Source organism: Saccostrea echinata, unplaced genomic scaffold (genome assembly GCF_033153115.1).
Source record: "Saccostrea echinata isolate AGI-Se365-2 ecotype Australia unplaced genomic scaffold, CSIRO_AGI_Sech_v1 ptg000052l, whole genome shotgun sequence".
In the NCBI taxonomy this organism is placed as follows: domain Eukaryota; kingdom Metazoa; phylum Mollusca; class Bivalvia; order Ostreida; family Ostreidae; genus Saccostrea; species Saccostrea echinata.
This window is the reverse complement of record NW_026889801.1, coordinates 1,847,193-1,872,300: the sequence shown is the minus strand read 5'-3', so window position 1 is coordinate 1,872,300 and position 25,108 is coordinate 1,847,193. Positions and strand designations below refer to the sequence as shown.

The window sequence follows — 25,108 nt, the reverse complement described above, 5'->3', positions numbered from 1 at the left end:
TAATCAATAGAGCCCCGCCCTAACACTAGAACCCCTCCCCCAGGGGCCATGAAATTCACAATTTTGGAAGAGGCAGCCATGCTCATTATAACTATGTACTTAGTTATTCTATGTCATACCCAGGAGCAAAGGAGAAGATTTTCAAAGATTTAATGCATTTTCACTATATAATCAATAGAGCCCCACCCTAACACCAGAACTCCTGACCCAGGGGTCATGAAATTCACAATTTGAGAAGAGACACTCTTGCTTATCATAACTATGTACTTAGTTTGTTTATTTAATACCCAGGAGCAGAGAAGAAGATTTTCAAAGAATTAATGTATTTTCACTATATAATCAATAGAGCCCCGCCCTAACACTAGAACCCCTGACCGAGGGGCCATGAAATTCACAATTTTGGAAGAGACAGCCATGCTCATTATAACTATATACTAAGTTACTTTATTTCATACCCAGGAGCAGAGGAGAAGAATTTCAAAGATTTAATGCATTTTCACAATGTAATCAATAGAGCCCCATTTTTATTGAAAAAAGCAACTGTCAATGATGTCAAAAAGCCTGGGCTTTAATTTACCACGGGGAATGGTTGTATACAGAGTTGAAAAGTCGTTTTTATGTCATTGATTTTCGTAAAATTTTGTGATTTTAAATTTTTCAAAAGTTCCATGGCGTTTTTAAATATCCACATCTGATTTACACCACTTCTCAAATATACTGTTGCACAGTACTCCTGAAGTTTCTCCTTCACTGCTGTTCATATTTAAGTGAGGAGTAAAGAAAGAGGCTTGGTAAAACATTTACATATGTATCTTTGTTTATAAGGATTTTTATGAAGTTTCGGAATCCAATATAGATACGGTAATTCAAATTCATTTTGGTTGTTGGGAATATGAAAAATATTCAAAACTGACATACGATTTTGAAAAAATTCCTCCTTAGAAAGGGAGCTATGGATATAAGTTGGATTGCCACTTGCAGAATCAAATCCCAGTTCTTCTTAAATACAATTTAAATAATGAGCCTTACAAACAAAGACAATGTTACCTGCTTTGTCAGCAGGGACCAGTACATACTGATAGTGTATTCTATGTAATTCTCTTTTAACTTCTAAATTATTGAACACAGAAGTATAGTCGGTTTTCATTTTGCCCCTCAATTGCTTAATGCAAGATTTTAACATACCTCTTATACATTTAATCCAGTCTGACAGCGTGTCAAGGTCTTCTTTTTCATGACTAGCCCATCGCCTGGCATAATCTTCCACAGAATCCACAATATTTATGAAATTATGACACCAGTTAAAAGATCGGGGTTCCCTAAATTTTGACCCTTTTAAAACTATTGATTTAAGGTCCTCATTATTAACTATATTTATGTCACCAGTAAGAACTTGTCCAGCAGGACTATAGTTATAGGGTGAAGAAGAACATGAACACGAAGGAGGATTATATTTCAGATATTCGATATCTGGGCTCTGTAAAATGTTCTTGCAATTTAAAAGTTTGGAAGCAATAGTCGATGTATATTTGTAGGAAATACAAGGTGTAGTCTTCACCTTGAGATATGGTTGAATACAAGACCGGACCCTTTTGTGATTAAGAATATTACCTTTATTAACTGTGTCAATTCCTTTATTGACATATTGAAGTTTAAGGAAAAACGGGTTGATTTAGCTGCATTTTCTTCTTGTTTAAAAAACCTATGATTTGCAAAATCCATAACCACAGATCCGAGCCTGTATTCTGCTGTCGAGGAATCAAAAAATGGACTTTCCTTGACCTTTTCAAGTAAACTATTTTAAAGTTTCAAAGGAACAAAGTAAAGTTCGGTGCGAATGTGACGTAAAACAACATACAACCAATCAATCATTTATTCGTATAAAGCACCTAAAGCAACCTTGTTTGAAATATATGTGATTGTTAAATTAATCATGAGACATAAATCGAATAAAATACACAATTCAATATGAAAAAAAGATTTCTTCCAAAAATTTATTTGGATTGAATTATAATAATTATAATATGATTGTCACATTAAAATCATCCTATCATACTTTTGATAATGTATTTTAAATTTTCATGTAAATATCCTGTGGGAAACCCCTTCGTTTTAAATGTGTTATTAATGTACATATCCTTCACTGAACCTCAGTTCACTGGACCTTAAAACCCGCCAGTCCGTGCCAGTTAGTTTGGACGCGGCAGTCCAGAGAGGAGGACGCCTTTATCTCCTCTTATATCTTTGTTTTTACATGTATGTACCCTTGTGATTCATGGCAGTGCTTGCTCCGGTCTGATATTATTTTTAGCAGTGTAATGGTCCAGCTTTTCTGAGGTAAGGCTTATATTTATAATTCTATTTTAGTTATTTCCCATATATTATTCATTTGTTCTAAAACATCCAGTCACCGCATTTCTCATCATTTTTAGCATGTGTGTTTCCTTTAATTTGATTTCTATCTATAGTAACGCGTATTTAAATATTTCAAAGTACGGTGTACAATTTCTGTCAAAATTGTTGTCCGTAAAGTAGCAATTCGCAATATTGCAATTGTGTAAGAGTTGTATGTATAATTTAAACAACTCATGTGTGTGTAATTGAGTCTTATCTAAGACGTGTCCATTATCGATTAATCTGATAATGAGTGTAATGTGTATTTGTGTAAAGCCACTAGAGCTTGTAAGTAAAACTTGTATGTATATGTTGGAGCAGGTTCCATCCATATGTCAGAGTTTTTTGTACAATAGTGAGGCCACCCAGTGCCTAAAGTCCGCCCATGGCGTGTAGTAGATAGGCCAGCCAGCTTTGGAACCTATAGTCCATCCTCCAGCCTGTGAGGTGGAAAAGCCAGCGGCGAGACGGGAAATTACGAACAAACAACAACAATGACATTTGTATATAGTATCATCATTAATTAAACATGTAAATTGTAAACAAACGCATTTGAGTTGTATTTTAATTAATTAAAAGATAAATCCGCTCGACAATCTGTGACAATGATTCAAAGCTCTTTCTCTCTCTCTCTCTCTCTCTCTCTCTCTCTCTCTCTCTCTGAAAAAAAAAAATTCATTCGTTCTTTATTAATATCACAATAAGGACTGTATTTTATGATATTTAATTCTGCAAAACAAGCAATAAAACATGATAAAGTTCAAACATTTTTTCACCTTTCACAAGCTCCCAAAACGTGATAATAAAATATCGTTTCATAATCAATTCTCCTTACAATCACAGCTCATTTTCAGGAGCTATGAAAAAAAATCATAAAATTCATGCTTTCACTTCCTTTCAAATAATGTAGTATGTTTTGAAAATTATGATTTCATGAGAAGTATGACTTAATGATGTATGGCATCGTATTGCATTTGGTTTTGACTCACTTAATACTAGCCAAGGTCAGTGTCGATCACGTTTTTAATACTTCTGTTAGTTAGCTTGGTGTCATATTTTCGGAACTGGCACTGTTTTCTTTAGGTTCCCGGACTTTATCAATTATTTTTGTTATAGATGTACTTTCAGTAGAGTCATCTCTCAACTCTATGTAAGGGCTAACATTAATGTAACTGGCGTCACTTTTTTCGTCTGAGGTAGGGACTACATCGAGGTAAGTGCCATCTGCATTATTGGGATCAACGTAAGATCCGCCTCTTTGTTCACCCAATTGCTGATAACCCTCGTCTTGTTCCTCAATCATTTCATAGTCAGGGTCAATGTATGTATCAACTGGTGAGGTACAATTTGCCTCATATGGACTTTTTTGTGTCTTTGGAATACTTGGAAGGCGCAATAGTTCTTTTCTTCTCTTTTTCAAAAGCATTTTTCTGCGTTAGAAGACAAGATGAATTAGTATATTGCTATAAATAAAATTAACATATTTCTAAAATTTGCCATCTGCAACTTCCATGAATGTTTAGAACATTAATTTTCGAAATGTAATTTCCTTATTTATTCAACATTAGAAGGAAAAGAGTGTTCTCTTCGATTCAGATGTTATAATTTATTACTCACGTACAGTATGTTTGAAAAAGGGATAGATAAAAATTATTTATTATAAGATCAAAAGACATTCTGAAAGAAGATGGGTGAACAAGGCGAGCAAAATGCCTATAGTGCGACAAACATGAAGATTAAAAATTAAATCTCAATTATAACAAAATTTTCTTTAATATTTTACCTAACATTAAAGAATACTTTATGTAAAATCTCCACTATTTGCAAATATTTCAAAAAGTTTGAAATTATTTGCCTTTGAAATAGCAAACACACACTAAAGAGGGCAAAAAGGATTGTTTTCTCATATTATAACATAATTTTTCGATATGAGTGGGACTTCCCACCAATTTTTTTAACGTTTATCCTCAAGGTTTGCTTCAAAATATACATTTTTGGTTAACAAAAAACATGGAGCAAAGACCCATTTTACCTTAAAAATACTTTTATTACACAACGTTCGCATATTTCCGAGAAAAACGTGAAGTCCATTTTGTCAAGGGTCCTATCACAAACATGATTTAAATGCCACTGTTCTTCAGGAGTTGTGTAGAGTAGTGGTTAGCATGTTAGTCGCAAAGGAAAATGATACTGAATATTTTTATTGCTAGGGTTCGAATCCCAGGAATACACACTGTGTTTTTTAATAACAGAATAATTTTGGTTGAGAAAATTGCCCTCAGAAAAGTTTTGATTATCATAATTTCAAAAATACCAATAATGAGACCTTTACTTAAAATACTAGATTTACAAATTAAATATGATTTTATACATCTGAATCTATAAGAATTCTGCACACCTTGTTCACCCGTCTTCTTAACATATCATCTTGTACATTCAAGCACTAGAATGAACACATTACACTATCTCTTGATAACACAATATCAGAACATTCTTTCTGTGTCTGCGTATAAGATAAAAAAAAAAGGTCAACCAAAGCTTCTTTATAAGATGTTTTCTGCTGTCTTTTTTGGGGAGGGGGATTATCAATTTAATCAGTGAGGGTCTTTTAAATTAGCATATTCCAACATTTTTTATAACATATAAATATTTTTTTTTATTCTGGTGTTAATTGCATAATTAATTTATTATTTATAAGATTTAATTTTAATTACTGTTCGTTATCGTCATATTTTTTTCAAATCAAAATCATTTTTGCATATTTCTCTCCTTAATTCCCTGTCACATTAAGTACATTGTATGAACAAGAACCTAACTGAATCAAAAAATAAAATAACGGGATTGTTAAAGAGAGTAAATGCAGCATACAAATATATAAACAAAATATATTTACATATATGTAGTCGTAGGATTAGAAAAAAAAGTGTGAGTCTGTTACAACGTTATTCTGTGACAATTTTTTCATTATGTGGTTACATGGATAGTTCAAAGCTCAATAGCAAAGAGGTAAATGTTTTGTTCTTAAAGATTTGGCATCTACAAAGCACTAAAACATACGATCACATTACTGAAAGAGAATATGTGTTAAAATGATTTCCAATACGTGTTCTGAAAAAGAGCACTCTGAATATATTCTTACCTCATTGTAATTAGGCTGACAATCAAGATACCAACAAAAATAACAACAACAGCCAATCCTATGCCAACTGAAAAAGGATTTTCATTGTTATGTTTAGGAGGAAAACTTTTATAAACTTTCAAACCTTGGATATACTGTTACTGCCATACATAGTCTTTGTATTCTCTTAGTACCTTCGTTCCCTCAACAGTGCGTTTTCATAGCATTCACGAGATTTTACACGCTTTTCTTAACATTTATATTTTTTTACTGAAATGTTTAATTCTAGTAATGAATACTTCTTTGCTTTATAACAGTCTGAAAGCAACACTTGATCCTATTCTTGTTGTTAATTAGTATTTGTAAATGTGCTTGTATGACGTCAATTACATGGGGGTACCTTTGTTCATTTCATATATACAAATCCCTTCAAGGGGATTAGTTTTCCTATAAATCGATATCTTGAATAATCCTTATCAATCAAGGAATCTTTAAGTTGACAAAAAAGAGAAGAATATTCATACAAGATCTCCACCTGTTTGGCATATACTGCTGCAAGTTTACTGCAAATCATGATCAAGGTGTCATTGGTAAAGACAGCACAACAAATTTTGAAAGCAATTCTTAAGAAGTACTTCGTTTAAAGAATAATGATGTTTTCTTTAGACAAAAATTATTCTTCATTATTTTCATTATCAAATCATCCTTAGGCATAAGAGTGCTCGGGCAGGTGTCGTTTGAGAATATTTTGTATAGCAGAAAATTCAATTGCTACTATATATAGTTGTCTATTCTGACTTTTCAATCCAAGAATCCATGGGAATGAAAGGGAACGTAATGCCTGAGCGTCATGGATTTATTTAACAATAGTGGAGAACAAAAGTCTCAACCTTAAATAAGTGGTGCACCTGTTTTTACTTTTTAAATGACTATTTTGGACGCGTGGGATCTCTGAGCTAATATTTGCAACTTTAGTTACGTTTAATAAATATACGCTATAAAATGAAGATAAAATATAATATTCAATACTCCTTTGAGATTTCTTTTGTAACGACATTTTTTTTTTTTTTTTTTTTTTTTTTTTTTTTGTCCTCTAAGACAAAATACGCCTAAAATATTTGCATACCTTATAGCAAGTAAACGCCAAATTTTACAATCACCAAGAAACCCTCTATACGGTATATATATATATATATATATATATATATATATATATATATATATATATATATATATATATATATATATATATATACTGAAACGCAAAAGAAACGCAACATCCTATTTTAGGGGGTAAAATTATATAAAGGATAAAATTTTGTATCTAAAAAGTACGGATATCTTCAACATTGTAAGTATCGATAATTTAACGGTTGAATGATTTTCATGCCATAAACGGAAGTTAAGTTTGAGCCCGCTTAACAGAATTCAAAAATTGCATGTTTAGCAAAACATTTGACAAAAATATGGGGTTTTAAGGGTTTGTATCTGTTAATCATAAGTAATGCAGCAAATATTCTGCAAAATAAATTCTTCTTTCGTTTCCGGAAGAGATGTCAAGGCTTCCTGAAAATGACTTAAGTACGCATTTCAAATGCTGTAGCTGGAAAATCTGAAAATAAAGGTGATGGAGAATTGCAGATGCAAAAATGCACGACAACACGCCTCAACAGGCTCATACGTATCATTAGCATGAATGATAGTCCGTGGACCGGAAGTCCAAGTGTTACTGCACTGCGCTAGGTTAGAGAAAATTCGACTTCGTCATCTGAAAAACGGACATTTGAAAATGGCAAAGAATATTTTTTTCGCTCAGATCTCGAGATTGATGAACCTATTGCATCGTGGAAATCAAGCTGCAATTGTTGTGCATGGCAGTCTTCCACGCTATATTTGAATGACTAAGAAGGGGGGTGTTTTAACAGTAACGTGTTACTTTCTAAAGTTAAAAGATAATCATTTAACATTGTTATCAAATCTCTGATGTTTTTAAATCGAGTTTAACTCAACTGTAATCAGTTTTGAAAATCATTAGTTAAAAGGTTCAAATATTTGTAGATTATTGCTTGTTGCGTTTCTTTTGCGTTTCAGTACATATATATATAGAGAGAGAGAGAGCTCACAAATACCCAGTCACTTTTTCCTGCATGTGTTTTTATTTTCTTTGGGAAAAAAAGGAGTAATCGACGTAATTGAATATTGAATATTCATAAACGTACACCGGGAAAATGCTTCATTGCTATATACACTTAAAACGACTTATTGGTTTATATTTAACTTACCAAACATTGGAGTTTGATTTACATTTGTGTCCAAAATCTGCCCCGCGTTTGGTAAATCTATGGAGGAAAATCGCAGTATAATTAAAAGTGATGCGAGATTTTTTAAAATTTAACTTTACCCTTCAGTCTCCTCAAAAACCCACACTTGTTCTTCAATGGCTGTATTTAAGTTTTATGATAATTATTTGTCTTCGTTTAGCAAATAAAGGCAAGGTTTCGGCAGTGAGCTACAAACCGATAAAAAAAATGATGGTGAAAAAAATGTTCTAATGTAAATGTCAGTTTTTCCCTATTATTATCAATTTTCTTTTCTGTATACATCAGATGAAATTTCCTTTAAACTAAAATGGTATACCTTAGGTAATGCAATATTAAGACAGATTTTCGTATCAAACCATAATTTAAATGCAGTTAAAATATGTTTGTATTATTAGGCAACGGACATTCAATTTAATTATAACAAAAAATTACATGTATTATGTACTTAAACCATATGTTAATTTAAAACAGATTTGCAACCCCCTTTCGTAAAGTAAGCATAATTTGTTATTGTAATCATATGAAATGTATAACAATACCTTCATCCGATGCAGCTACAGGAAACTCGGACATTTTCGATATGCCTAAAAATTCAAATGAATGGAATCAAATCGGTAAATATAATTTTGATCATTTTTACGCCTACAAACTGCTGGGTTATCATTTACGCACAACAACTTTTTCTGGGGAAAAAAATATCAGATTTATGAGTAATCGAGAGACAGTTATTACTGTTAATAATTAGATACTTTAATAAAAAAAAATATCATAAAATTAAATTAACCTGATAGCCTTTACTTTGCTAGGCTTCACAAAATTAGTTGAGTTGAAATATTTAGTATAATATTGTATCTGTAGCTTTCTACAGAAAGAGGTAAGAGATTATTTTTAAACGGAGATAAGCATATTCTTACAAAGGCTAACATTAGCAGCATCCTGGGGTATAAGAGATGAAAACGTCCTTGCAGTGGAAATTTTATCCTTTGCCACACAAGTCTCATTTGTTTCATCACCTATTTTGGAAAGCAGGCAATTTGCTACACGTAGAAAGTTACTAGAAAATAAAAGACAAAAACAATATTTTTTTCCTTTTGTTTGGATGCAAAAGTTTGTTTTTTTTTTTAAGTTCATTTTTGATTTGTAGTTTTCAACATTAGAGATCATTTTAATTTCTTTGGACAACAATAATATTGAAATTAATCAATTTTCTTTCTGTTTTAAATGTCTTGATTCATGTATTCCTTTAACTGTTTTAGATTATGTTTTATTTCAAAACAGGTTCAGCCGTCAAGGTAGGACTGAGCGCTCACTCCGTGATCGGAAGGTCGTGGATATAATTCCCGGCCGTGACTGACCTAAATCGATAAAAAAAAAATGGTAGCAATTGTTCCTTCGCCAAGCGCTTTGCACTTTGAAGTGAAAGTTGCGGGTCTTTCAGATTAGACCTTAAAAACATAGACCCCGTGTCACGGCAAGGCGTTGGCATGATAAAGAACCCTCATTGCTCAATGGCCTTGAGTGCCGAGTAAAGGTCTAAATTTGAAGCCCTTCATCGGTATATGGTGACGTCTATATGAATGAAAAATTCTCGAACGGGACGTAAAACAGCATATTTACCTGTAAAACAGCAGATTAACGTTATCTTACCTGATTTCAAAATTAATAAAACCCTTTGGCCTCGGATCTGAGAGTTCTTATGAAACCATACATTAGAAGCTATTCACCTTATTTACTTTTGACGGCATGACGACATTCCTATTGATCTTTAGGACTTGATTGTTTGAAACTTAGATCATAAATTTTAATCTGTTAGGAGGAACACGACCTTAAGCTGAAAAAAATCTAGTCAATAATTCAAATTTATATTAGGTCTATATATTGTATATTGTATATATTTATTATGTCCTACATATCTTGAAGCAGTTCGGTCATCAGGTTTCTTGATTTATTTAGAAGTTATCGCCACACAAATATTGCTTCATACAGTGTCTGTATAGGTTCGATTCTTCATATTTACAGGTCCATTATTGGATGTATAATGGGAATTTTTATGAACAAATAAAAAAAAAGTATGTGTACATGTATCTTTTCAAATATTTCAGATTTTAAAATTCTTACAGCATTTTGTTTTAAATTCACATTGCATATGGATTGGATAATCTACGCACTCTTCAAGAGAGCTTCAACGACAAAAAAAAACCCATTGAGAAAAAAAAAAAGATAAATATTTTAAAATTTACGATTGAATTGAAGTCCTTTATCTTAATAATTAACTGTATCAAAATCGAAAGGTGAAGCTTACCTCAATATTACACAGGAAATCGATGAACAATTCAAAAGCCTAATAAAAAGCTTCATGTTTAAATTTTCCGATTACGGGAAAAACAACTCTGACGTCACATGCACACAAAAGCTTAAACAAGCAAAATTGAGTGAAATACAGAAAACCCCTGCTACCAAACACGCAAAAATGATTGTAATTCTTGCTTCTTATTATTAAACATCACAATGTAATGACTGTGACTTGTTTTGATGTAATAAAACTGACCGTGTAATCAACAAGTATTTGATCTCAATGCGCTGAGAGATCATATATTTGTTAAACTGCAGCATAAAGAAAGGGAGAGGGGGATCAATCAATTTCACAATTTGTAAATATTGACTTGATCATTAAAAACAGCTCTTAAATCCTTTTATATTGAATGTTGAAGCTTAGCAAGTTGTGAAAAAATTACACAAATATCGATGATTATAACAACATTTAGCATCTACATTGACAGAGACTATGACGTAGTCAATTCTGTCATATGACAGGTGTCCTGAATCCCCTTACGATATAAACAGCCGTTTGAAATAGTATCTATTTGATTAGGTTTTATTATGCTGATTTCTTCATAGTATGCATTAATGATGTTGCATGTCTTCTTTTTTAGCATTATATTGTTCATGCCCATATCAATAAACGAAAACGGTGTGAAAAAGAGCTTTAGGAGACAACATTGCAACATTACTCACTTGGCTGCTGTAAAAAAAAAACCCTTGGATTTAAAACAAAAAAATTACAAAACTGAGACAGTTCAGTGGAACCTATTTCAAAAACATTTGATCATATTTTTATATAATTTGCTAAATATGATATAGATCATGTCAATTTAATCATTTCTCACTCTTTTCATCTATTATTAATATTCTTTTATAAACTATACAAATAAGATTATCATGTTTTGGATCAAACATTCATAAAATTGTGTACAAAAAAAAATCATTCAATATTTTTTTTAATACAGTTTACATAAATCTTCAATAGATTTCAAAATAGTATTCAAACAATTTTGAAAAAAAAAAAATCATAAGAATTAAACATTTCCTTTGTGCAGATAATTAGGTAACATAGTCGGTAGCTATTTCATGCCACTAATTTGTATGCTCGCCCTTTTCAACTTTTATTTTCGAGTACTGTAAACGTGGTTATTTTGACGAGTTGAAAAATTGACGACTTTTTGTTTACGGAAACTGACGAGTGTTAATTTTGATGAAATATTGAATCAAGAGTTATATATATCTTTGATTTCACAAGATTAAAACAAAAAATGAATACAAAGAACTCCTAAAACAACGAGTTTCAAAACTAGTACTCATAGTAAGTTCGCCAGAAGCTAGAGGACCAAAAACTTGATGGAAACATTGGCTAAATTAGTTGACTTGAGAACGTCTACGATTAAGCCGCTCTGTGCGAGTTCACGATGTTATAAGCAAGGACCGCGACTTCCTCGGGAACTCATTTACAAGCGTTCTCATCAATAAAATTTAATTTTGCTTGTAAAAACTATCTACAGTGTATAATATTTGATTGAATTAATGGCTCTATTGTATATTGTTTTCATTATACGAGACCGATTGCCTGAGGTGACAAAGTAGGTCAAACACGGCGTGATAATTACGCAAAGTTAGAATGTTATGACCATGGGTAATAATTGTTTATGACATACTCAATGGTTTTTAAAACTATGATTATATGTTTTCATAACTACCGTATTTACAAAAAAAATTAAACAGTAACTTTGATCTAATGGGGGAAGCCGAGAAAATTAAGCGTTAAAGTTATTCAACGATCAATGTCTATTGTGACGCTATATATATGATATGAAGTTTGACGAGTGGAAATTTTGACGAGAAAAGAAAAATCGTCAATATAGTCAAAATTAGCACGTCGTCAAAATTTCCACGTTTACAGTAATTGTACATTAACTTTATCAGCTAGTTACATTCCAGTTGCTTTGTTCTCTATTTCTAAAGAGTCGAAATAAAAAGTTAAACCTATACAGAAGAAATATCTTACGTTTATGCAGTAAAATCTCACAATATAATGAACAGAGTCTTTGATATAAAGTAACCTCGCCTAGAGATGAAGTAGGCGACTTCACCAAAGACAAAAATGACGGACACCAAGTGATGTCTAAACTCAAAATGTTCTTTAATTAAGCTAGATGAAATAAAACGAACTTACGGACACTGTGTGTCTAAAGATTCTCTGTCAATCGGGTATTGTATATTACAAGGGTTTGCATACTTCGCCAATCCTTGAAAACTTGTCACTCGTGAACCAGTACATGGAGATTTAATACCTATTAATAGTAGAGAATTTTCATTCAAATTTAAATACAAATGTTATGTTTGTGCGACCATTTTGTATAGTATGAGAATAATGTATAAGTATAATTTTTAGCGCATATTTAGCGATTTGGCCTAACATTGGTATATGAATTCAGCGAGTTGCCCATATCTTGCAAGATTACTCATACCTCCTTCGTGCTGATTGAATTGTTAGCAGGAAGTAGTTTTAGTGATTTCAAAACCCTCACTAATAATGTAAAAATTGAATCCTCGCTAAATCTACTTAAAAGGTATTTATTATAATATATTGCCAAGATTTTTTTTTTCTTTAAAACGAAGCGAAAAATATACTTACTAGCTTCTGATAAAATACTCATTGATTTTTGTGTCAGTTGGAAATTTAAAAGATTATTTAAAGACTGAAGGTTCAGAAGAAAATTTTATTAATTTTTTATTAATTTATTTATCAATCATTTTTTGAACGATTATTATTTATAATTTCCTTACGTATATGTATAAGTAACTTTAAGGTAAAGGTACTTCAACTATAACGTTGGTGTCACACACATCGCTAGCATGTAATGCACAATATTATATGTATTCCAAACAAATGATAAGAATTCTTTTTACTTAGCTTTTCCGTATATATGCCTCAAGAAATGTATTATTTTTAATACCTACTCGCAATTGTTTCGAGACAACCATCAAATTATTGTCAATACATTCAAGTTTTCTTATCAGGACAGGTGATTACCTATTCACATTGTAAGCTGGCTACAATACATTTTTGTAATTTTTAATGTTTCTTATTGCGAGTAAAATGGGTATATTTTATCCTCAACCGTCGATGAAGCATAGGGAATTAACACGGGATAATGGGGAGATCAAGAGATTCCATGGTCATATCTCTACAACAAATGAATTTCAATGTATTTTGCTGAAGAAAGGTACATCTTTGGCAAAGTGATTTTTAAAAAAATAACTTACACTGAGAGATAGACCTTCCAATTAATCTTTCTATGGTGTTTTGATTTTGCAGAGCAATAGATTTTGTTTTAATAGCGGAACACGGAATACCAGAAGAATTTTCAATTCGGCTCTTCAAACATTCAACAATACTCCACATCCAACTGAAAAAAAAAATATTCATAGCATTCCCATTTTAGCAAATGAAATTCATTCAAAATGTAAATCTATAACATTTTTTTTTTAATAAGTGGATATAATACCCATTTAATTACAAAAACATTCATGTCAAACAGTTGTTGGAATTTCAAAGATAGTATTGGCATTAGAAAAGGGTAAGGGACCCTGTCTTATTTAGAAGAAACTATAAATGATAATATACAAATGCAGACAAATTATTACATATTTTAGATATAAAAATAATTTCTAAAAACCTGCACAATTAAATAATCTTTCAACACATCCTTCCTCAGAAGAATTGTGAAAAAACAATGCAATTTAAATCTTTTCATTTTAGTCATCGAGAGGCCCAGGTTCGATTCTCTTTCACCGCGCCGCGTCAAACCTAATACATAAGCATAGGTAGTGACTGTTCCTTCACCAAGCGCCCGGCAATAAAAGTGAAAATCACAGATTTTTCGGATGGGACTTTAAAAGACGAGGTCCCGTGTCACGGTAGGTGTTGGCGAGATAAAGAACCCTCACTGCTTAATGGGCCCCGAGTATAGGTCTAAATTTGAAGCCCTTCATAGGCATACGGTGACGTCTCTACATGAGTAAAAAAAATTCTCAAATGGGACGTTAAGCAACATACAATCAATCAATCAATCCATTTTAGACAAATCTGAAATGCGACTCTATTTAACTTTGATGTAAAAGTTAAAGGATTTGCTAGATGTCGCTTGATTTGTTATATTTGGTAGTTTCGTAGAGTTACACATGTTCGTTATATATATTTAATTGAAATATCTCTCTGGAAAAATTGTATAGTCATCATTGGTATAAGGCTTAAGCCTACCTGCAGAATTGATCACCAGCTGGTTCAGCAGACAGACACTGTGATTTTATTTGTGGTGTATAAAATGACTGGTTAAGACAAGGCGACCCTACAACGAAGGAAAATATACAATACCCAGAGCACATAGTTCATAAAATGTGCATAAAGAATGCATATTTTTCTGAATCTCTAAATTCAAATGATCAATCAAAAAGAGTCTCAATACAGTAGGAGAATATTGTTGGTGCACCTACTACAAATGTCCACGGCACAAAGTTCCCAACGAACACTTGAATTACTCGTATAACACCAAGGTTCTTCTCTGTCAAAGTTTCTACAGTAGTTCTCTTGTGCAAGACTAAAAACGTAATAGTTTTGTTCGTGTGGGCTCTGTGTATCCCATCGTTGACATGTTAAACCCGATTTTGTTACGTTTGTAGTTCCTTTGTATAAATACCCAGGCAATCGACATTCTCTCGAGATGGATTCTTCTAAAATGTATAAAAGAATGTCAGCTTTGATTTTTGACTGCCACTTTTTTTTCTTTATTTTTTTGTGCACATGCACAATTTCGTGAGCAGAATTAATTGAATAAATTAATATCTAAATATGCAAACAGCTACATGTAATAGCTACGCCTAGATTTATTTTTAATATGTTCATTTAAAACTGAATTTATTATTGACTCATTTAAACAAACACGATTAGATTAACAAAAAGTCTGGCTGTTTTCATATACAATCAGTGATACCATACATACATATTTAAATGCACATCAATACATCTACATGTTATGAAAAGGTAAAAACAACAGTTTCTTTTTAGCTAACTTCTTTTAATAACATGTTTAAACACAACATAAAAACACAACATAGTTTCAATGAAGCTTAAATATTTTTTTAGATACTTGATGTCACCGGATTGCCATGGGAGAGAAAATATATGGTGGTATAAGTTGATATTATTGGAAACGTCCAAGGTATAGTCACTGGAAACTCTTGAGTTGTACGTGTAATGCCTAAATGATAGAAAATTAAAGATTTTAGGAATTTTTTTTTTTTTTTTTTTTTTTTTTTTTTTTTTTTTTGAAATATACAATTAATTTCTACAAAAATATATTCAAGATTTAAACTTAAACTTTGTAAGGATGAAAGCTTTTTTTTTTTTTTTTATTTATTTATTTATTTATTTATTACTATAGTCTCAAATTCAGGAATACAACGTAATAAGTACAGTAATGGCCATCAGATGTTTTTGCTACTGATCATAACTAAAATAGAAGATCTGGTGTACATGTATATTTATTGACTGCATCATCTATTTTTTTCAAGTGTTAACATTTTCTTTTGCAGTTCACTAAATATCATTCACAAATAATGATTTCATTTGTTTTTATTTAATTTGGAAAATGTTTGTACTTTTTTATTGAGTGTAAAACTAATAATGCTTTGTTTTATTTGTCACTGATATAAAAGTCACATTAAAGTAGAGGTTCGTCATCTATTCAAAAACACTACAACAAAAACGGATATAAATACTAATCTGATAAAACTGCTTGACATGACACTGATTTCTTTATTTCATGTTAGTTCGAGTTTAAATTTTTTGTGTACTGTGGTCGATTTATCTTTTCCGGGTTGCCTTAACCTAAGCACACTTAGTCATTAGAAGAACAGTATTGGGATTTTCCTTGTTACACGGTTCAACCTTTAAAAAATAGTAACTATTTTTCAAAAACTATTGAAGTATACGTTTGGAATTTATGTAAGAGGTGAAGATATCGAACAGCGATCGATCTCAAAAAATCTATAAACAATACAAATACGTGAAAAAAACATGTACCCCTGGAAATTCCAGAGAGGTGCAACTCCTGTTGACCGGTCACACCTGGTCATATGCATGTTTTTGTGAACACATATTATTTCACTCTTGTGAGCACGAATCAATATTTTCTTAATGAAAGAAATATTAGCATTTCATCAACATTATAACATGAGTATTACCTTGTGGAGGATGACAGAAGTATATTTTGTTTAACCATTTAACTGCATACTATGTATAAAAAAAAACTCATGCGGTACTCTTAATTAAAAAGTAAAGTAATCTATATAGTAAATCTTTTAAAGAAAGAACACTGCAATTATTACGTCATTTAAACGATGTTATACAGTGTAATACTTGTTTTGGCAAGAAGAGATCAGTGAAGTTGTTGTTCTTTAAGAAATAATTTATAATTTTCCAAAACATACATGTAACTGATCTTGAGACTAAATAAAACCTTAACAAAAACTAAGCAAGTAAAATTAGAGCGAAATATAATTGCATTACCTGATACGAAATACAAAAGGTTTCCAATAAGCACACGAAAAGTCATCATCATTAAAATGACAGTTTTAAATCCGAGGAAAAAGTGCACACTAGGGGAAAGCACGGCAGTGAGTGATATGAGAAATACTCTTTTCCGTTTTATAAAATATAATTTAGTGAGTGTTATACAAAGGTTTACGTTGTCTGTAATTTTTCTAAAGATATGCTCTGAAACTGTATGGCTTACATGTAATAAAACAGTGATAGGTCTCAAGCAATCTTTTAAACATATGTATTTTGGGCATTAAACACGGTCGTCTGCACGAAAAATATATTTGCGTAAATTGCAAAATTGAAGACATTGAATTTTAAATTGTGAGAGAAGATAGGTAGGTATATAAGTATAATAATTATGTTAAATGATTTTGATTGCATGCATAGCATGAAAACATTGTATTGTGCAATTCACAATGTACACTTAATATGTACTATCCAAATTCGTAATTAGAAGAAAACAACTATATTAATCAGTTTGAATGATAACATTTTTGTTCATTTGCTGAGTGTTTCAAAGTTCGAAAAGAACCTTTATAATGATGAAAAATCCTGCCGCGTCAATTGGCACTGCTTCAGGAAATACCATTCACACTTGTACTGAAATATATATATATATATATATATATATATATATATATATATATATATATATATATATATATATATATATATATATATATATATATATATATATATATATATATATATGAAATATATGGATATAACGAACAGTATTCAAGCTCAAAAGTCCATTAAACAATACAAAATAGGAGCAGAGCAAACACGGACCTCCAAACATCAGAGGTGGGATCAGGTGCCATGGGGGAGTGAGCACCCTGCCGACTGGTCATACCCGCCGTGTGCTCCTTGTCATGATCGGGAAATAACGGAAAAAATCCGTCGACAATTCAGTGTATAAATAATGGTCTAACAATTAGTATGAAAAACGTCAGTCAGCATTTCACTCAATGATAAATTGTATTTGCTGACAAGGTCATTGTATTGACCATAAAACTTACGAAATGATGACTCTATATATGTGTGTGTGTGTGTGTGTGTGTGTGTTTCAGTACAAGTGCGACAAATGCGGAATCATATTTCCTAAAAGATTGCCAAATTGTCATAAGACTAAGAGTAAGTAATAACTTTTGAAATGAAAAAGGTAAAGATAACTAATCTGTGAACACGGACCCTCGAAAATCCAAGAACATATTAAATCAAAGTGTTTCAGATTGAAATTCAGATTCAGAAAAATGCCCTAAACAGCAATTTGCACATAAGATGTTTTGTATACTTATTCTAACTTTTCTTGGAATTTATACAAAAATTGTCATTTTTTCACAGGAAGTAATGTTTCAATAAAGAGTCTTGATCTAATCTATAAGAGGAATTTTTCTTATTCTACATTTAACACACACTTTGTTTCATAAGACAGCATGAATCCTCATATTGTTTCAGTCCGTGTCAGCATGACCTATCGTCTTAATGGAATTTTTTTGATATGCATTTTGTATATCTCCAAAAGTGCTATATAATTTCTCGCGATAGTATAGCTAGAAATAGTTGCCCTAACGGCATGTAACCAAATTGGGTTTGTAGAAAGGGAGTTTCGTTTCATTATGTAGTAATATTTGTATATTGGGTAACAATCAATGAAATTAGATTTTGGGAAATGACGTGTTAATTGAATATTTTCTTGTAGTGTTAGAGTTCAGTTTCTAGCGCACGCTGTATTCGATTAAAATTTTTACATATTATACATGGGTTTGTAGTTTTTTACACACAAAACAAAATTGTGATTTTTAATTTTGATTTTTTAATTGGCGGTGAGGGAAGCATAATAGGGTTCACATTTTACTACAATAGTACTGCTCTATTTGCTGAGAAATAAATCCTAGCGTCTTCTTACAGTGCGCTAAAATACATATACTGTTGTTGTTGTTTTTTGTTTAGTGAAGTGCAGTATGGACAAATATGTTTCGCCGGAACGTTTTATTTTGGTAGTGATTTAAGTGTGCAAATCTTATCGAATTTAGTGATGCTTACCGGTACTGACATCTACTCTCTCTCTCTCTCTCTCTCTCTCTCTCTCTCAATGGTAAATATAAGATTAAGTTTAAAACATATCATTAGGATAGAAATGAAAACTCCGGTATATATTTAAACATTGAAATGCTTTAGTTCAAATTATTATTACATTATTACTAAGGTACCGTATTAAATCATTCAAAATAAACAAGCTGTGCTTTGCTGCAAAATACATTCATCTGAGAGAAATTCTATTACTTTAAATTTTAAAATTCTTTACTTAATCACTTTTTTTCTTTAGCTCAGATTCCCACACTCATTTGTGTGTTTAAGATAATTTAATAAAAAAGAGAAAATGACTTCAGGAAAATTATATTCTTTTTAAATACTTTCAAATATTAGTGTAGGTTCAGTTTAGTCACAAATTAAGTCAGTTTCTTTATGTTGATAGGAGAATTATGCAGCATTAATTAGTAATTAAATACCCATGCAGTTATAATACATTATAGCTGTTTTGTTCGAACAAATATGTCCAAAAAATATGTCCAAAAACAATAATTTTATGTAAAACAGTACAATATAATTGAAAATCTATGTAAGTCTCCAAATTCAGATAGTTGTTTTGTGCAAACAAATATGTCATATATATATATATATTACATATCTTGCCAAAAATAGTCGTAGAGCTCTAAGTATATCAATTAAGACATCGATGTAATTTATGTTATACATGTATTATCTGTTAAGAAAGTGCATTGGTAGAAACTTTCATGTAAAATAGGCACAATATGTAATGCTCCAAAAATTGATAATCTCATCAAAGACCGATGGTCTGTACAAAAGTCCGTTGGGATTGCTTCTAGCACTGACATCAAAGTCTTAATGCCCGCCACCTAGAGACATATCAAAGTCGTCTGATGGTGACAAAATGATTAATGTTTGTGATGTCGTATAACGGCGAAGTTGCTCGTGATTCAAAATCAAAAATAGAAGCAGAAGACTGTTTTGACGGAAGTTATGTATTCGAAATAAATAGAAAGAGGAACGGCACACTAACGGTTTTTTCTAAGATATGTCTAATTCAAAATGCATACGCAACGATAGTATTTAACTGCAGGTAGATTTAACGTGACATATTTAAATCTCATATATTTTGTCTAACGAAAAAATACGAGATTATTATTTTTAAAAAATGCATTCAATACATTATTATTTTTTTGCTAAATTAATATTTGTAACCTAGCACCTTTTTACTCAATTTTAAGTCAGTTTTTCTCGTACTTCTTACTCACATTTTATGTCAGTTTAATTTCTAGTAGCTAGCTGTACTCACATGTCGTAGACAGTTACTAGTAGCTAGCTTTATTCAAATTTTCAGTCAGTTTCTAGAAGCCAGCTACTAATGGCTAGCTTTACCCTATAGTAGCGAATAATCTCCATTAGGAGATAAGGAGTTAGTTACTTGACCTGGACGTTTAAATATCAGAAATTAGAATAAAAGACTAAATACGCACTGATTGCTATTGTATCAAGAAGTTATTGAACTATTCTAGAGCTTAAGTACAAATTAGCTTAAAACTTGAACAAATTTGGATGAATTGGTTTCAGTATTAAAAACTTTCCAAAGATTTGTCAAATTAATACAAATTTCATCGAAGACCTTTCAACGCTTCAGCAGGTACAAATTTAATAAAAATATAACTGAAGTTATTAATTGCAGCATTGTGTGAATTTTACACATTGAGGAGTATTCAGAGATAATGAAAAGGAATGAAATTTTAGCAACTGTATCTCTACATGTTTGGCGTACATGTCTTTTTTTCATTGTAAATGTGTAATAAATGTGATCACTATCAACTTGATATTTTTATTTAGTTATCGATAGATATTCCAAAAATCATCAATAGTTTCTCAATAAACTTTCAAAAAACATTCAAGACTAACTTGTATGGCAAACATCATAAAAATATATAGTAGGGACTTAATGTGTTTTTCAATATGAATAAGATATATGTATAGACAAAAGAAAGGATGCATTTGTATTAATAATTGTAAATACATGTACGTGTTATTTTTAGATAGATTTTACAAATCAATCACATTTATTTACATGTATTTAATTCAACAACATACTTGTTTTTACACATGTTTGTTGAAGATATTTATGAGCGTTTGTGCCAAAAAACTTAATTATAAGTGCATGCATTACTAACATCAGGGTTCATACGTCAAAAAAGTGATTTTGCCATCACTCATTTCAGAAAGGATTGTATTATTTCAACATTACGATTACAATCACTATAAAACAGAGAAATGAAAAAAACGTTACGTTTGTATGTTGATGGCAAAGGTGTTTTGCATGAGTGATACATTAACCACTATATCGCTAAAATTTTAGAAATTAATGAATATTTTATGAAAAAGGTGTAAATAAGGAACATTGATCTATCTGAAAAAATGTACAATCAATACAGATCTGTGGACAAGGCATTGACATGGACGCGGAAATTTCAGAGGTGGGACCTGGTGCATAAAAAAGTGAGCACCTCCTGTTGACCAGTCACATCTGTCGTGAGACCTTTGTATTGATCAGTAGACAGATAATTCCTTAGTCAAATTTAGTTTTAAAAAAAAAGGCCTAACAGTTGGTATAAATTATTTCTTCATATGACCTTAATAGACAACACATTACATTAAAATAAGCCATTTATGCTCAAATAAATTATTCAGGCGGAACATTCCGTAGTAAATTTCAGTATGAAAACAAAGGGCTAACAATATTTATGAAACAGGTCAGCCAAAATACTACCCACTGGTAAGTTATATTTGATTATACAGTCATTATAACGACGAGAGAATTTACGAAATACTAATTTTGAATGAGGTTGTTGAAATCCCTGTAACATCACCTTATGTGTGAGTAGCCTGCCTCGGTTTTAAAACTGATCATATTCAGAGCATGCCTTTGAGTAGCGAATAGATTTGGATATATAAACACCATAAACAGGTGATAGCGGAATATTACTACAAAAATGAGGAAAGTTGACGATGGAAAAGCTGAAGTCATCTCGTTCGTCATACAATGTAGTTGTTAGTTGGCCTTTGTCATCTATAGTCACTTACCATCCAAATATGAAATAGTTGTGGCAGATTCTGTGTGTGTTTTTTTAAAGTTCACTAGGATTGAGTCGGCAATTGAATTGAAATAACCATTGTTAATTGATAAAACGTCGTCGATATAATTATCTGAATGTGGAGGGCCACGCCAAGAGTTTTCTTCTTCTCAATGGGGAGTTTTGGAATAAAATGACTAATATTGTCCCTGTTTTTCTTGAAAAGGATCTTTATATGTTTTAATAGTGCATATTATCATGGTCTATTGAGCTTTATCCTACCTCCTTTGGGCTGAACAAAGGTTAATCTACACTACCTAAGCAAATTCTAGGGTTTTATAAGTCTTGAGAAGCTTAAACGACTATTTGCTAATTCCTCCTATAAATTATATCCCTTTTGTCTTCTCATGCTGATGGATGTGTACCTGATATTAACAAACTGTAACATTTTTTATTAATTATATTTGCATATCAATATTACTAATTATGCCCTGCTGATTTTAGAACAACACTTTAAAACAATTATTATCTTTTTATCCTCGTGTTTTCCCTATCATTAAAACAATTCTAAATCTACATTATCTAAAAATGATACAAATCAACCGACAAATCATTACCCTGTAGTTCTCAGAGAAAAAATGCAATACTCCGATGCGTATTCCGGACTCATTATTTATTTAGCAATATCTCCATTCCCTTCTCAGGCATTGAACGACTAAAGATAACCTTATCAACCAAAGCTATATGCGGTCAATGCTGAAACATAGCCCCCTGCATTACGATGACCTTAAAACTTTGAAGTCATATATATTGCATTGTTTTAGTTTCAGCTTCAGAAATGTCCCTAAATTTGATGAAAATAACTCGCTTTGGAGGATAAATGTAACACTATGTTGCAGGATAAGCAAAATATGTTAAACTTGTCCTTCAATACAAACAGTATTCAGACTCTGGTGGAAAACGTAATAGAAGGCTCGGCAAGTTTTGCCCCCTTTCAAGTGTTCCTACCCTCGCCCAAATATTGCATATTTTTTTCAAAACAGTAAACATGCATTTTAAATATGATTTGCTTATATGTAAATAACTTCTTTAAGTACTTTTTATGGACTGTCTTATTTTCAAAACAATCTTTGAATTAATTGTATTTATTTATTGTAATGTTGGCAATTACGTAAGAGTTTAATACGTAATATTTGTGCCAATAAATTCTTTGATGATAATTATTGTGATTAATTATTTCAATTCCTCCAAGTGTATTTGACAAATTTTTATCGATGTTTACAAAAATCTTGATGTCATAGTTAATCTGCATTTTTCTGTCGTCGTGAAATGTTAACTTATTTAAAAGTTATTGTTCACTTTCCATCGCCTGCTTGAAATATCTTGGCACCTTATGAAAATGAAGACGGAAAAGTTTTTAATTGCTATATTTTTACTGAATATTTTGAGATCAGTTTCAGGTAAGTTGCTTAAATCAATTAATCAATGAAAGTAAATTAAATACATACTGTACAAGTACTCCAACGCTGATATAAAAAGATGTTTGAGGTACTGAGTGACAATATCTATGTAGTTTTTTGAGAACTTGTTATTATGTTCTTTGTGATTTTACATATTATGAATGGTGGTTTTTAGGAGACACCTTGACCATACATATAAATACGAGTATCACCTTCAAAAGTTTATCCTTTCGACGTCAAGACACTTCTAGAGTCGGAGAGCCTGACGTAATAAAACATATATATAATTTCGGGTTCATAAAGCCAAAGGTGTTTTCCTGAAGTAAAACCGCAGTTACACTAGTTACACTACGATTGGTTATCAAAATGTTTGTGGGCTAGCGCCATAAAATTTAAACCGCGATGGGCACTTACATCAATGACTTTCATAAAAAAGTAACATCATCTTTTCCATCTATATAATAAACTATAAATCAAAAGTTTTAATTTTTAATAAATTGTTAATGTTTTTGCAAGCAATGGTATGTCCAGGCGGTGCAACCTCAAAGGTGACGTTTTTTTCTACCTGAGTGTATCTGTGAAAAAATCATTTGATATAAGCATTTTTCGTCCAAATATACCTTTATTCACTCAGGTGGTATGACACAGTTATCCCGTAAAATTTGCAATTTTTATTCCATTCTGTAAGTTTATGAAATTTTATCGTAAATTTTATATGAAATGTCGAAACAAAAAAGGACTTGAAAATGCCGTCAAAAAGGGGGAGTCGTTTCTTTTTCCAACATTGTAAGTTTCACCTCTGAAAGAAACCTGGCATAGACCTAGAGAATGTTTAAACGGGCTAAAGAGAAAAACAATGCATCCAGAGTACATGTTCTTAAATGCCGAAAAAGATTCAGAGAGATGAGAGATGCACAGTAGATGTCGATTTGTAGTCAGGTTGTCCAACGTCAATCACGTCGAAAAGTGACGTTGATCATGTTTGGTAGATATTGAACTCCGACAAGTAAATTATGCTTGCATAATAAAGTGAAAATCATTCCCTATGTATAGATCCATTTAAATATTATATGCATTGAAATCAGTTGTTCATGACATTGTTAAAGCTGAACACTACTCATAAATAGGAACCGGCACACAGGTATATAAACCCTTCGATTTCGTTACACCCGATTGCACACTTGAAACTTGTGGCCGACGTGTAGTATTCCTTTCGTGGTCTTAGATTTTTTTGCGTTTATTCCTTGTTTTATGTGCATTTTGTGTTTGTAAATAATGCATTGACTTGTATATTTGATGTTACTTTTCTCCTAGCTCGGTTAAGTGCGTAAAACTTGATAATTTTATCGCGACCGAGTAACACGGCAATGTAAGATGTACGACTTTTCAGGTATAAGACCTCTACAGCGAAATACTTTGAACTGTTAAGAGATCTGCGGTTTATATAGGGGTTGTTGAGCAAGCGCCGATGAAAGGGAAATATGGAGGACAATGCCTTTCACGAGTAGTGTTCAGCTTTAAGTCATAAAAACAAGACAGGTTTAACAAGGTTTAAATCTTTACTTAACTAAAGGTAATCTCATCAAGTTATATGTATGAAGTAGAGGGAGCGGACATTGAGAAATAATGATGTTGTCGGACGTCATAAAACTGAACGTGGACAGCACCTGGTGATCATATAATGTTTTTTTTTTTTGATAATTTGGCAATTATCAACGTATCAAACTGAACTT

General features: G+C 31.5%; 1 protein-coding gene and 1 long non-coding RNA gene across 2 annotated transcripts; both read right to left on the bottom strand.

The window, feature by feature from the left end:
* Positions 1-3,433: 3,433 nt before the first annotated feature.
* On the bottom strand, positions 3,434-13,579 carry LOC133204203 (uncharacterized). The gene is made up of 7 exons (XM_061339950.1): positions 13,435-13,579; positions 12,341-12,458; positions 8,748-8,887; positions 8,373-8,417; positions 7,795-7,851; positions 5,534-5,600; positions 3,434-3,824 (listed from the first exon to the last, which is right to left on the bottom strand). Exons 1-7 carry the CDS (start codon positions 13,571-13,573, stop codon positions 3,434-3,436), a joined length of 957 nt encoding a protein of 318 aa, XP_061195934.1. The 5' UTR covers positions 13,574-13,579.
* An 870-nt stretch (positions 13,580-14,449) lies between these two features.
* LOC133204106 (uncharacterized) lies at positions 14,450-15,408 on the bottom strand. The gene is made up of 3 exons (XR_009723549.1): positions 15,318-15,408; positions 14,665-14,901; positions 14,450-14,519 (listed from the first exon to the last, which is right to left on the bottom strand). It is a non-coding gene; the product is annotated as an uncharacterized LOC133204106 (long non-coding RNA).
* Between the last annotated feature and the right edge of the window lie 9,700 nt (positions 15,409-25,108).

What these genes read in the sequence shown, in the direction of transcription:
- LOC133204203 (XM_061339950.1), bottom strand. Translation starts at nt 13,573, where the DNA reads ATGTGGAGTATTGTTGAATGTTTGAAGAGCCGAATTGAAAATTCTTCT. An exon ending in TCTTTAGACACACAGTGTCC is followed by an intron (nt 8,888 to 12,340) that starts GTAAGTTCGTTT and finishes TTTATTTTCTAG; the next exon opens with TAACTTTCTACGTGTAGCAA. An exon ending in AAATCAAACTCCAATGTTTG is followed by an intron (nt 5,601 to 7,794) that starts GTAAGTTAAATA and finishes ATCCTTTTTCAG; the next exon opens with TTGGCATAGGATTGGCTGTT.